Source organism: Sceloporus occidentalis, unplaced genomic scaffold (genome assembly GCF_023333645.1).
Source record: "Sceloporus occidentalis isolate IW3139 unplaced genomic scaffold, rSceOcc1.0.p SCAF_6, whole genome shotgun sequence".
Classification (NCBI taxonomy): Eukaryota; Metazoa; Chordata; class Lepidosauria; order Squamata; family Phrynosomatidae; genus Sceloporus; species Sceloporus occidentalis.
The window spans coordinates 79,495,976-79,510,210 of NW_028316986.1; the positions used below are offsets into that span (position 1 = coordinate 79,495,976).

Sequence of the window (14,235 nt, forward strand, 5' to 3'; positions counted from 1 at the left end):
TTAATGTGTGGTTGGTTGATATTCAGTGTCTATACTTTCTTGAGATCTAAGGGTAAACATGTCTACAGGAGTGTAGGTATGCAGGGGGGGGGGGTGTTAGGGCATAGCCCCTCCAAATATGAGCTCTTTCTCCCCATACATTTTCCTTTAGTTTGCAGATGTTTAGCATTGCATTAACCTAAAACTTAGAAATACAGTTTAGGTATCCAAAGAAAAGGAGCAGTCAAAATTCCTAAGGGAATGTGAGTACAGTAAATATAAGTGTTCTATCATATCCATCATCATCTCCTCCTCCTCCTCCTTCATCATCATCATATTAGCTTTCCTCCAGTTTGGGGAAGCAGCCTGCAACAGTGAATATAAACAAAAAACAATGATTCTAGAAACAATTTTCAATGTCCCATTTCTCTGAAATGCTAGACATTTGGTGACTACAGGAAAATGTCATTGTGGGACAGAATTCTAATGCAGGGACAATGCCTTCATCTCTATACCCTTGCATGCATCTACAAAGTATTCTTTGTGTCAGTGCTAACCACTACTGCCTTGAAATGGAGGAATAATTTCTATTAAAATCAAGTAAAATGAACCATTTCCTGCCATGATGTTGCAAATATTAAACCCTATGGATGTGTTTAAACTATGACAGAACAGTAGGATGGTTACTCACCAGCATGATGGTGGTGACACAGTGTTGCCCTTTCAACATTTGGAGGTTTGAGAAAGAGATTACATCATTTTTTGTTCTTACTGAGGCTGCAGTTACTTGACAATAATACCCATTTATTTGTAAGTTCCATGGCTTGCATTAGGATTGACTTCAGAGTTGACACATCTAGCAAGATTATCGCACCAGTACCTGTAACGTTCTGTGGAGAAACGATATGGGAATGGGTGTTACTGCATTTGATATTTTGTAATGGTAACGGTGTGAGAACACATTTTATCACACTGCATATACTGTGTTTCCGTTACTGTAGTCAAGGTCGTTCCCAAGCAGTTCTTCTTTTGCGCATGCATACTGTTCTAGCAGGGATTTTAGTTCTGCAGAAGTAAGCGATGTCATCACTCTATGATCTTATCACTTCATGGGTCTGGCACCCCCCTGGCTTGCTGGAGCCACCCATAAAAAGAGACAGGCAAGGAAAGGAAGGCAAGACGGAGCCAAGGGGAAGAGGTCGTGGCTGCGAAGGAGGAGGAGGAGGAGGAGGAGGAGTGCCTGATTGGGGACACCTCTGTTTTTTAGGGGAACCTCACCCACCCTGCTTTTGGAGGGCGCTGGTTCAAGGTGCCGAAGCTGGAGGGAGAGAAGGGATGTGATTCAGAAATTTTGGAAAGTGGGAAACTACAGGGAAACGCACAAAGGCAGAGGTCTGCCTGCCTGACACACACACACACATACACAGACACAGAGGCATTCCTGTCTGACTGACACACACACACACACACACACACACACACACACACACACACACACACACACACCTGCTTGCCCTGAGGGCTGCTCCCTTTCCCTGGCTTCTCTCTTGTTTATTATGTGGTCAGTATATGATGGGAAAAAATTCTGCATCCAAAAACATGCCACAGAGATGTTTACATTGTGATCATTCTTTTTCTCAGAAAAAAAGTATTATATGAATAAAAATATAATTAAATTTTAACACTACCTGTGGTGCCCTCCTCATGTCGTATCTGGACGAACAGTAAAGATTGTAGATGTTCTAGGACAGGAAGGCAGGACATTGTCCTAGCCAATCAGAACACAAGAGAATTTGTTGGCTTCTCGCACTGAAACCACTTGGAACGGTCCGAAAACATTCTTGCCAGCTGAGAACCCTTTTAAACAGTTCTCACTCTGGGATGGGCGAGGAACACTGTGATAACCAAATGGGACTTGGATGGGAACTCAGCTGTGTGATAAAGTGTGTTCTGTTCCATTCTCATTTAGTACCCATAACGTTGCCAAAACGCTGTGCGATAAGCTTATAGATTTGCACTGAAAGATTGGGGACACATTACAATCTACATCTCAATTAAGAAAGATTCTCAGGCTTTGTACAGATGGGCATGTTGAGGTAATATTAGGGCTCGATAGGGCTGGGTGTCCAGATGTTACCAGCCCTAGTGATGTCATAGGTGCGCCTGCCTGGCCACACAGCAGGTGCCTCAGCTGTGCAGCTATAGCGCCACGTACAGACGCCTGTCAACAGAAGCGGTGTCATAGGGCTGCATTGCAGCCCTTATTACTGTGCAGAAAAGGAATTGCCTAGAACGGCGCCTTTTTGAGTTTGCATCTGTGCAGCCACATGTGGATGCTGCTGCACACTTGTGCAGCAAAGAGGGGCAGTGTTTCACCACTCAGTGTACCGGGCCTCTTGAGGTCAGAACTAGCGTTAGCCACATGTATCTTCACATCTTCACCCTTGGTTCATTTGACATAGCAGATGCATACCATAGACAGGGACCATTGAACAGCATACCAAGGTTTTGAAATGCCCTCCTCTTCCATACTGATACTTTGGGCCCAAACAGACAGGCCAAAATAAAGCTCCTTCGGGTCACTTTGTAGGTATGCTGTTTAAATGACACACACATCTAAGGAGGCCAGAAGCTGCACCAAAGCCATTCTCTAGTCCTGAGGACTGGAGTGTGGCTTTGTTATGGCTTCTGTCCTCTTAGGACTCATGCAGCATTTAAACAGCATACCTCCAAAGTGACCCTAAGCAGCTTTATTTTGGCCTGTCTATTCAGGCCCTTTGATATCAAAAATATTACTCTTGTAGAGGGTTTGTTGGCTCTCTGCTGAATGTTTGCATTTCCTCTCTTTTTTGTTTATTGCTGCTGAATTTTTAATTTAATTCTTGGTTATTGTTAGTTGTTGTTACATAAATTACACGATATTTGTTGTTGTCTGTCTTCAAGTCATTTCTTATCTAAGGTGATTCTAAGGCAGCCCTGTCACAGGGTTTTCCTTGTAGAATTTGTTCTGAGGTGGTTTCCCCTTGCTTTCCTCTGCAGCCAAGAGTAAATAACTTGCCCAAAGCCATCCAGTGTGTTTCCATAATCAACCAGGGATTTAAACCCTGCTCCCCCAATGTCCTAGTCCAGCATGCAAAGCACTACCTCATGCTGGCTCTCAATATATGATGTTATCCTGAAATTATGTTGTTTTAATGTGGATTTGACTTTACAGTTAGCCACTATGTGATGTCATTTTCATTCAAAAGGACGATAAGATATTTAAAATATTTAAACTTACATATATGTGTGTGTGCAATTAATTTATATAAATATATAATTGACATCTATGCACACACCTATAATATTCATGAAACTATTTTTAACATGTTGAATAAACTAAGCTCAAACTGAATTTTAGTGCCTTTTGTATAGTATGCTGAACTCTTCTTGTGATTCATTGAGCAAACATAGTTATTTGCCATGTTTCTGGTTTGCCTGCTTTTCATATTCGGAATGTAGCAAGTTGCACTATGGCTATTTCTGTTGGCTATTCACAAGACAAGATCAACATGTGTGGAAGGTAGGCTATGTGGCTTGGAGCTTAGGATGACCATAAATGTTGAGTTGTAGAAGAGGGGTGTTCAGCTGCAGGGAGGACTGGGGGACCATTTTAGAACTGTATTAGATTAGCCCCTTCTAAAGAATTCCAAAGTAGCCAGAAGAACTATCAGTTTTCAGATAATGTTAGGTTTTTGCAAAACAAAGGCGTGGGACAGACCGCCCCAAAAGGGCAGCCTGCTGGTGCCTGTTTTTCTGCTGGCGGGAAGCCACAGCCGCCAAACCGCACGGCTTCCCGCCAGCGGAAAAAGAACCCGCAAAAAGCAGGTTCTTCTCAAGCCACGGCAGCAGTGTAACAAGTGCACCACTGGTGCATTCGTTATGTAAGCACCACAGGGCACCATGCGGCATACGTAACAATGGCAGCACCCATGTATACAGGGTGCCGCCATTATTACACCCTCGTCATGTGCTAGGGTTGCGGGGCGTGTGGGTGCTCTGCCTCAAGGCAACCCTAGCACGTGATGAGGGCGTCAGTAAAAATCCATTTGTACCGGGCCAAAATATATGTATGTGACATGTGGATAGAATGATTCTCAACACTGATGTAGGGCATCCATTGATTGAAGGACAGATTTCAAGTTTCTCTTGGAATCAGAACAAATGAAGAGGAGCTGAGGCCAAGGAAAGTTGAGAGCAGTGGACCCATTTGAATGAGGCATAGATGATTAAGCACAAACAAAGAATATAGGGGGAACTGTATAAAAGAAAGCTATGCTGAGGGACAGAGGCTATTCAGGAGAAGATCCAAAGATCGGGTGGACTTTTGAGCTTCAGTAAGCAAATCAACATATATTAAATCAAAATGAAGGCACACTGGATATTTTTCCTAGAAGTGTTTGAGTTTTGTCTTCTTTTGACAGTGCCTCTCTTCTCTTTTGTTTGGGATGTAATATTTTGTCCCTGATCTACTCCTTGATAGCTTTTCCCAAGGGTTACACATGTGTGTATGTTTTGTGTGTGTATGTTTATATGTGTAGGGGCCCAAACAGACAGGCAAAAATGAAGCTGCTTCGGGTCTCTTTGGAAGTATGCTGTTTAAATGACACACACATCTTAAGAGGCCAGAAGTTGTGCCAAAGCTGCACTCCAGTCCTTAGGACTGGAGCACGGCTTTGGTGCGGCTTCCAACCTCTTAGGATGCATGTATCATTTAAAGAGCGTAACTCCAAAGAGACCCGAAGCAGCTTCATTTTGGCCTATCTGTTCAGGCCCTAGCTTATAGTCTTCTGTATGTTGAGGCACATATTTACTACTCAAAGTGTGCTGCCGGAGCTGCTAACTTGCATGTGTGATACAACCAATGCAGGTCAAACCCCACAGAGACAGCTTGCTAGTTCCTCTAAGCATAACTGTTTCCGTTGGAAACCATTCACATGTTCAACTGATATGGGCTATGTCACTGTGTGGTAGACATTTATACATGGATGGATATTTCAGCCTCATTGATTCCAGTGGGTTTAAATCAGTTCGGGTTTAGACTGACCTAGCAACCAGGGCATGACTCTTCTCTCCTTCTTTTCATTCTCTTTCCACATGTGTTCTGCTATGGTGACTGCAGAGCGATGTGAAGGTTAGCCACCATTGTGTCAACATCTAATGTGCATGTTTTCACCCTCTCAGTAACTTTTGGGCAGTCAAAGCTTCACTGTATGCTTTTTTGTTTGTTTAATTGGTTTAACTTCATGTATTTGAGCAGCTCAAATACATGACGGAAGAGCCATTTGTGGGTACAAAAACAGGAAGCTTGAGTGACAGAGGCATAAGAAGAGTGAGTGCACTTTCTCTTCTGGAGCTTCAGATGAATCAATTTTCATTACAGCATTTTCTGCTTCAGCTATTTGCTTCCCTATTAGCTGTGTCTGTGTTTGAAAGATTCCATTCCACATTCGGTGCTGAGTGATACCCCCGTTGTTGTTGTCTCCTCCTCCTCCTCTTTCCCCCTCCTTCTGTCAGAGGAGATCCCCCTCCTGTTTCTACAAGTCTTGCAATACAATCTGAAATTTCCTCTTCCCTTTCCTTCCTGCATTTCTTGCAGGTTCCTTTGCGTCAGAAGACAAGAAAGAAAAATCAAGGTAATGTGATCTTTTGTTCCTCTTTTTGACCAGTGTGTATTTTATATTGCTCACGTGAAGTGGACGGCTCACTGTTGTGTTGTTTAGTTGGTGGTGGGCGCTTCCTATTAATTCAGCTTAGTTTTGCATTAATTTGAGAGGGAGGGTGTGGAATCATCATGACATGTTCTTCGTTTCGACTAAGCTGTTTTGGTATGTCAGTAATGGTGTGATTGGGGGAGACAGAAAAGAGTGCGTTTTGCTGACTTAATTGCCAATGTGTTTTGACCATGCCACTAAAAGATAAATAATTTTGTGGGGTATATCTTAATATATCTATGGTTACTATTACTGGTGTCATTTTTAGTATATAATCTCTTAAAGGCAAAAACATATAATTAATACATGTATGTATTTTGTTTCACTGGTATTAAGTTTGCTATCATTATGGATTTCGTAAAAGCTGGGCTGATTTAACTTTGGTGGCTATTCATACCAGAAATATTATTTAAAATAAATATTATTTAAAATTGCATTCTACATTGTTGCTTTAAACTGGTGCCTGTTCTTAATTTCACAGAAATTTGTGGCATGAGCCGTCGAAGGATCTCATGTAAGGACTTAGGGCTAGCTGATTGTCAGGGATGGCTGTACAAGAAAAAAGAAAAAGGAGGATTTATTGGCAACAAATGGAAAAAGTTCTGGTGTGTCCTGAAGGCTTCATCATTGTATTGGTACAGCAGTCAGTTGGTAAGCATTTTAACCTCTTTATTCACATAGTTAAATAAAAGGAAGACTGTGTCTCTGGGCAATGTCTGGATGAAAAATTCAATGTGTGAATTTGGAATGTCTGATTTGTCAGAGTGAAGGACAAAATTAAAACAGTGAAAAGTTATTTCACTTTTCAGGTTCTTTAATTATTTTTTAAAATACCCTATATTGAACATATAAGATATGCTGAGTATCTGTAATAAGGTGAGAAGGCATAGGTAATCTGGAAGTAAATTGTATTTCTTTCAGACTGACTGAATGAAATTTAGGATCCAAGGGAAGCCAACAGGACATTTTCTCTTGCTTTCTGTCTATCTGACTGGTGGGGAAAGTGTGAATGGGCAGGATTATAGTAGGATTTTTTGACTGCTGTTTTATTGGTGTGTGCTTTCAAGTTGTTTCTGACTTATGATGAACCTATCACAGCGTTTTCTTGGCAAGATTTGTTCAAAGGAGTTTGCCTTTGCCTTTCCCTGAGGTTGAGACAGTGTGACTTGCCCAACATCATCCAGTGGGTTTCCATGGCTGAGTGCAAATTCAATTACTGGTCCCCTGCATTGCTCAAATCACTATATTCTCTTGACTGCCATACATCAGAGGGATTACAGATTCTCCCCAAAAATTGGAGAAATTATTATTATTTTTTTTGGACCACAGTTCTCACAAATGTCAGTGCCCATCCAGGGATGTAGCCAGGATTTTAGGAAGGGGGGGCGGGTCCAGACTAAGTGCCACCATTATAATGGGGCTTGGGTGCGGCGGCGCAGCAGCACACACCATTCATTTTTCTAATGGAACGGGGGGGGGGGGTCCGGAATCCAAGATCCCCCCCCCCTTGGCTACGTCCCTGGCCCATCCTGCTTGGGGATTCTGGGAGTTATATTCCAAAAATATATTTCAGTCACCACTGTCTTTCCATTTTCTGGCTAAATTCTCAGGCCATGAAGTTGTAGTCATACTAGATTTCTGGAAAATGGTCAATATCACATGAAGATAGGCTACCCTAGCCTAGGTTAGTCCTTGGTTAAAACAGTAGGTCCTTAGAGCATTTTAGAATGTGGACAAGGTTCTTGCCTATTTGACCCTAACCCACTGCATTTAATAATGTGCAGCCAAAGGACCAAACCTTTCAAGGAAGGGATTTATTGATGAAAGCATCTGATTTATTCCTCTAAAGGAAACTACATTGAGTCTTTTGTATAATTAACCTTTATTTCACCAGCGTAACCTGGTAGGTTCTAATAAGGGCTTCAGTATTCATTTTTTAGAAAGAGGAGAAATTGTGTTTTTGCTTGTACAAAAGCTCTAGGTATTCATAAATGACACTGTGGATTTAATCTGTGGTTTTTAATCCATTTAAAAAACTGAATGGACCAAGGGAGTGTGACTATATTGTTTCTTCTGGACTGTTTAACAGCTTTTGATAAAGACAATACTGGATTTTTCTGAGCCATCAGGGAATGCTGCTCCACCCCAATATTATTATTATTATTATTATTATTAACCTTTATTTATGAAGTGCTGTAAATTTACACAGCGCTGTACATACAATCTTTTTAATTAGACGGTTCCCTGCCCTCGGGCTTACAATCTAAAAAGACATGACACAGAAGGAGAAGGGAGTGGTGGAGGGAAAGGGTAAGAGGTCCAGCAGTTCTTCTCTACCTCCAAGGCCTGGACCAAGGCAGATGTACTGGAGGGAGGGTTTGGCTTCATAATGGATGGTTAATCATTTTCCAGGGAAAATACATACTCTCAAGTAGGATAATGCATATACAGTACATAGCAATACAGGAAATGGTTTGATAAACAGACAACAAAAGAAAACCAAATAGCAAGTGACAATTATGCAATGCCTGGGAAGGCTACTCTGAACAGGATGGTTTTCAACTCCGTTTTGAAGCTGGTTAAAGAAGTGATGGCTCTTGCTTGTGGGGGAAGAAGGTTCCAGGAGTGAGGGGCAGCAAGTGAAAAGGGGCGAATCCGCGATGGGGCAGAGGAAATCCTGGGCTGAGACAGCAGACCTAGACTACCAGAACGGAGGGCCCTGGTGGGAAGGTGAGGAGAAAGAAGGTCTGATAAGTAAGGAGGGGCCAGTCCATGGAGGGCTTTAAACGTCGACAGCAGGAGCTTGTACTGAATACGGAAAGGGAGGGGGAGCCAGTGAAGGGATGTCAACACAGGAGAGATGTGGTCAGAGTGGTGGGTGGAAGTGATAATGCGTGCAGCTGAATGCTGGACAGAGATTAAAGGACGGAGGTGAGAAAGAGGAAGCCCAGCCAGGAGGACATTACAGTAATCAAGTCGTGAGATCACTAGGGCATGGACCAAGATCTTGGCAGTAGAGGTGGAGAGATATGGTCGGATTTTGGCAATATTGTACAAAAAGAATCTACAAGCCTTGGCTGTGGTCTGGATCTGAGGGATACACGACAGAGAAGAGTCAAAGATAAAACCAAGACTGCGGGCTTGCTGGACTGGTTGAATAGAAATGTTGTCCACAGAGACAGAAAAGGAGTGTTGAAGGGTGGGCTTAGGAGGAAAGACAAGAAGCTCCGTCTTGGACATGTTGAGCTTCAAGCGCCGATGGCGCATCCACTGCGAGACAGCTGTGAGGCAAGACGAGACTTGCTGTTCAAGCTTTGGAGAAAGGTCAGGGGTGGAAAGATACAGCTGGGTGTCATCGGCATACAGGTGGTAGGAAAAGCCAAAAGAGCTAATGAGTTTTCCTAAGGACAGTGTGTAGAGAGAAAACAGAAGGGGACCCAGAACAGAGCCCTGGGGCACTCCAACAGATAAGGGAACAGGAGAAGAAGTCTGACCCCCTGCAACTACTGCAAAAGATCTGCCAGACAAGTAAGATCTAAATCAGTCAAGAACAGAGTCTGAGAACACAAGGTCAGAGAGTATGTCAATTAGGAGACAGTGATCAACAGTGTCAAAGGCTGCAAACAAATCAAGAAGGATGAGAACAGAGTAAAGGCCATTAGCCTTGGCCAGTAAAAGGTCATTGGAGATCTTAGTGAGAGCTGTCTCTGTAGAATGCCTTGGGCAGAAACCAGACTGAAAGGGATCGAGGATGGAGTTGGCTTCAAGAAACTCAAGACAGCGCGAATAAACAACCCGTTCCAAAACCTTAGAAAGAAAGGGGAGAAGAGAAATTGGACGATAGCTAGACAAAGAGGAGGGGTCAAGAGAAGGTTTTTTCAGAATTGGGGAAATGAGAGCATGTTTGAAGTCCAATGGGAAGGAGCCTGTAGAGAGAGAGAGATTGAAGATATGGAGAAGTGAGGGCAGAAAGGAGGGAGCTATAGAGATTAGAAGATGAGTAGGAATTGGATCAAGAGAACAGGTTGCAGGTTTGGAAGAATTCTCCATTCCCTTGTGGTATAGCACAAGATTTGATACTTGCCTCTCATGTTACAGTGGCTCTTGGTATCTGCTGGGGTTTGGTTTGGATACCAAAATCCATGGATGCTCAAGCCCCAATAAATAAAGTGGAATAGTAAGATAGTGTCCCTTACAGAAAATGGCAAAATCAAAGTTTGCTTTTGGGGATTTATATATTTTCAAATATTTCCAACCTGTGAATGGTTGATTCCATGGATAAAAAATTTATGGATATGGAGGCCTGACTGTATTCATTACTTCGTGATATCACAAGTAGTGGCCTGCACTGAATTTGGAGGACAGCGTCCTCAGTAAATTAGGCAGCAGTTCTGCATTCCTTTTGTCATTATCCATGTATGGTATTGGATTCCCTGAAGACATGAAGGGAGAAATATTTGGGGGGGGGGGGTTCTTGCTAGTTTGTAGTTTTTTAAAACTATTGACTTCCAGTTACTACTGAATTTATTGTTGCATTTGTTTTAAACTAACTTATCTTGGGGTTGCCAGGGCACAAGCATCCCATTCCCTAATATTTCATGGGCAAAACATGAGACCAGGGGGCAGGTGAGGCAGTTAAGAGTTGAGGGGAAAGGCACAAATTATTTGAGACAATTAACGATGACAATAAGTATAAGGGCAATTATACCACAGTTAAACAGGTAACATCATAACCCAGAATCACAATGCTGGCATTTCTTGTCTTGCTGAGAAAGTATGATAATATTAAGGACATGCATCCCTCATCTCTCTGTCCCTGGGTCCCTTTGCTTAGTCCTGGCTTTTTCGTGAGCCAACATTGTGCAAGACCAATGTACACAAACACTTTTGTGCTGAACCAATATATTCTGGTGCCAGCTGGGAATGGGCAGAGATGGGTTGTCAGTTAGTTTCCCCCCATTTTGGAGTAATTTTAAAAATACATCCCCCAGAGAAAACTGATCTCCATACTTGCCACAGTAGCCCACCTCTTACTTGGACCTATATCTGCCCACCCAGGATTTTAAAAAATGTTTAACTTGCATTGGCAAAAAGACCACAATAAATTAAAAATGTGGCAAAAATGGTAAAACTGCTAGTACAGTAATTGTAAAAGAACAGATAGACTTGGATCATGTCAAGGTTGGCCATCACTGCTGAGAGATCAAAATATCAATGTATAAGTGACTTTATGGAAGTTAATATAGGGAACTACAAAAAAATAAACAGGTCAATATGACCGAAGAGTAAGACCTATTAAAGATAGTGGGTCTCAGTAGTAACCAGGGGTTTCCATTTCAGTGGGGCATTGATTCCATTCCAGGTTTTAGTCCAAACTCTAAAGGCACCTGCACCATGCTGGCTCTTTTACAATAGACTATATTAATTCCCAACATTTTAATTTTCATAACACATCATCAGCGTATTTACCACAGAGCTTGGAAAAGTTCCTTTTTGAGGACACAGAGCTTGGAAAAATTATTTTCCTTGACTATTTAAATCCCAGAATTCTGGGATTTGAAGTCCCAAATTATTATCTTTAAGACACTGACCAATTTTTACTCTACTTTTCTCTCAGTACAGGACAATTTGACACTATCTCTGCTGCAAAACACTATATTCATTCTTACAATGCTATAAACATACTTGTCCCATGCCTTGGAAAAGTTCCTCTTGTGGAAAAAAAGCGGGAGGAATTTCCCTCTGCCAAGTGAATATTTTAGGCATCTTTTTCGTACATTTAAAATGGTGTGAGAAAAAGAAAATAAAGTAGCTGACCCTGCAAAGATTAAGGGAAAGGAGTGGAGTGGAAAAATAAATAAAATGAGCATCAGATGCACATCAACCAGTTGGCTACCAGGAGTCCAATGCTTCTGTCCAATTGGTAAGATCAGGAGGGGTGATCCGAGATTGGTGCTGACATCACAAAGGAGGCAAAAGGAAGTGTATCCATTTCTCTGTTGGCAGGGAGCAAGTGCAGTCTGAGACAGGATTGATGCCACTGCCACCAAAATGTAGTGAGGATGGGTGCTGCACTGTGTCCAGCAAGAGTGGCTTGCTCCCGGCATTCTTATCGCCCCCTCCCAGTGACAATCAGTGTGGTCTGAATCCATCGCACCCCCCATAGTGATGCCATTGTTAGTATTTTACCTTCAGCATCAGAGGCAGTATGCTTTCAATGCCATGAGTAGAAAGATGTTATTTTAGTGCTGTTCTTTTCTATTGGCTTCCCATAGACATCTGGCTGGCCATTGTGATAACAGATAAGCTGTTGCCTTATTTGATTGTGGAACTACTTATGTTCTTCTGTGTTTTATTGGTAACAATAGTGAGAAGACCCCCCACAACCTTCCTCTCTAGGCAGGAGCTCAGGAGGAGACAGGGATTAGGACTGCAATTGTTCTAAACCTCAACTAACTCAATGCAATAATGGGGAAAATTATTGCTTTGTGGAAGGGGTCTCTCCCATGTTACAGAATAATATTGGATCTGGGATTTTGGGAGTGTGCAGCTGATGCTCTGCCATTCTATTTGAACCTCAGGGCCCTAACATGACAGAATCTCATCCAGCCAGCAGTTAGCTTTTAGTGTCCTTTCAGTTCTGGAGAAGTAGTTTGGGATTGATTGTCTTGACAGTGCATAACCAAGATATTCTGAGCACCTCTGTGACTCACCAACAACAAAATTAACCAGCAAAATTCACTCCCATCTCCAAAGGTCTGGGCCAGGGCCAGTCCTACCATCAGGCACAGGGAACCATTAGGCTACTTCAGTGGTATAAGCTAAGGGGGAAGGATAGAACTGTGTGTCAAAAAGCCTGCTTCGTAGGCTCCCATTTTGCTGTTAGTTATAGTAGAATATACTTTTCCATTACTGGTACTGTAAGCCCTTTCAAACTACATAATTATGTTATGATTCCACTTTAACTTCCATGGTTGCATTCTATAAAATCCTGGGATTTGTAGTTCTGGGAGGGATATTTATAATTCTCAGTGAGAGAGCTCTGACGTCTAGCCAAACTACAATTCCCAAGATTTCATAGGCTGCAGTTAAAATGGAACCATAGTGCTGTAATTGTGTAGTGTGCAAGAGCCCCGGAAGTCAAATGGAACTGAGGGTCTGAAATGCTGTCTTTCACCTCAGGCAGGAAATTGTCTTGAGCTGGCCCCAGAGAGACTGGGTTCTTCATGACCTCCCACAGAGTTTCAGTGTGAAGTGCAATCCTATATAGACTTTGGAATTATTTCCATTGGGCACTGGAGAGGAAGGGCAAGATCTTGACAATCACATGCTTTCCTGGTTTGCCCCCTCCTCCAGGTGCACTCATATAAATCCCCAGGTTTGTTCAGATGAACAGATAAAACATTACTCTTTACAGATCTCTTCTCTTTGTGGTATTCTCCCAACCTGGAGAAGTGCTTTTTTTGTTTGTTTGCTTAAAGAAAAGCACTAAAATGAAAACAAACCTGCAAATTGAGGCATCCGACACTCTTATTGCTTACTGCTTTTGCAAATGTGCAAAAAATCCCCTTGTCTCTCACCTTACAATTGCATTGTGGCAAAGAGTGAATGTCTTTCTCAGCTGGTTGACCACAAGCTCCCTACACTGAATACAAAAGAAGGACTTGAACCGAAATAACCTTCTGAGGAAGCAAACAGGGATACAAGTTTATTGACAAGTCAAAGTGTTTCCCACTGGATGCCTCCATGTGTTGGAAAGAGGAGGACTTAGAGGTCCACAAACTACCCCAGAATGCAGTTCAGCTTGAAACCCTCTTGCAAAAAACACCTAGGTTGTCTGGGTGCTTTGAACTGAAGCTATAGTTTGGGTTTCACTTCTAGATATAGATATTGGGGCTGCAATTTAGTTTCCAGACAAATAATATTTGTTGCACACTGTCCCTGGAGACTGAAGATAGATGACAGGTTTTGCAGAGATCTCAAAGGAGTGGGAGCATTATTGCTATGCATAATGTACTCCTATCACTTTCTGGTCAAATAGATTTTGAAAAAAAGTTTAAATGCTTCAAAATCTAAACCTGTTTGACCAGTATGGATAATTGGACTAAAGGTGTGGGAGCATTCCTTAATCTGGTGCAATCTAGAAAGTTTGAACTGCAATTTCCATCAGTACACTTCACTAGAATCAAGTTGTCAGGGATGATGAGAGCTTCAGCCTCAGACTGTGGAAGACCATGAATTGCTTTATAACTACAGTTGTCAAATATAACTTCTGTGTTGGAACTGGGGAACATATCACTTTCCACATGTTATTGGATTGCATTGCCCACAATCTCTCACCATTGATTACACTGTAGAGAACTGATGGGAGTGTTAATCCACAGATGTCTGGAGGTTTACAAGTTATCCATCCATGCTCAAATATGGAATATGTCTCAGTACCTTATGTCAGTGATGAACAAAGGAATGTAATCCAGCTGTCCCCATTTGGCAAGGACAGTAT

At 42.2% G+C, this 14,235-nt stretch overlaps 1 protein-coding gene across 3 annotated transcripts in view; it reads left to right on the forward strand.

The window, feature by feature from the left end:
* The window catches only part of IPCEF1 (interaction protein for cytohesin exchange factors 1), a 66,814-nt gene that overhangs the window by 25,607 nt on the left and 26,972 nt on the right, over positions 1-14,235 (forward strand). For 2 of the 3 annotated variants that reach the window (XM_089530164.1, XM_089530163.1), the window contains 2 exons: positions 5,618-5,654; positions 6,214-6,383. In XM_089530164.1, the coding sequence (XP_089386290.1) occupies positions 6,225-6,383 (159 nt within the window). In that variant the 5' untranslated portion in view covers positions 5,618-5,654; positions 6,214-6,224. Of the gene's footprint in view, positions 1-5,090; positions 5,153-5,617; positions 5,655-6,213; positions 6,384-14,235 lie in introns of those variants that run through there. The other variant, XM_089530165.1, reaches the window with a different exon arrangement.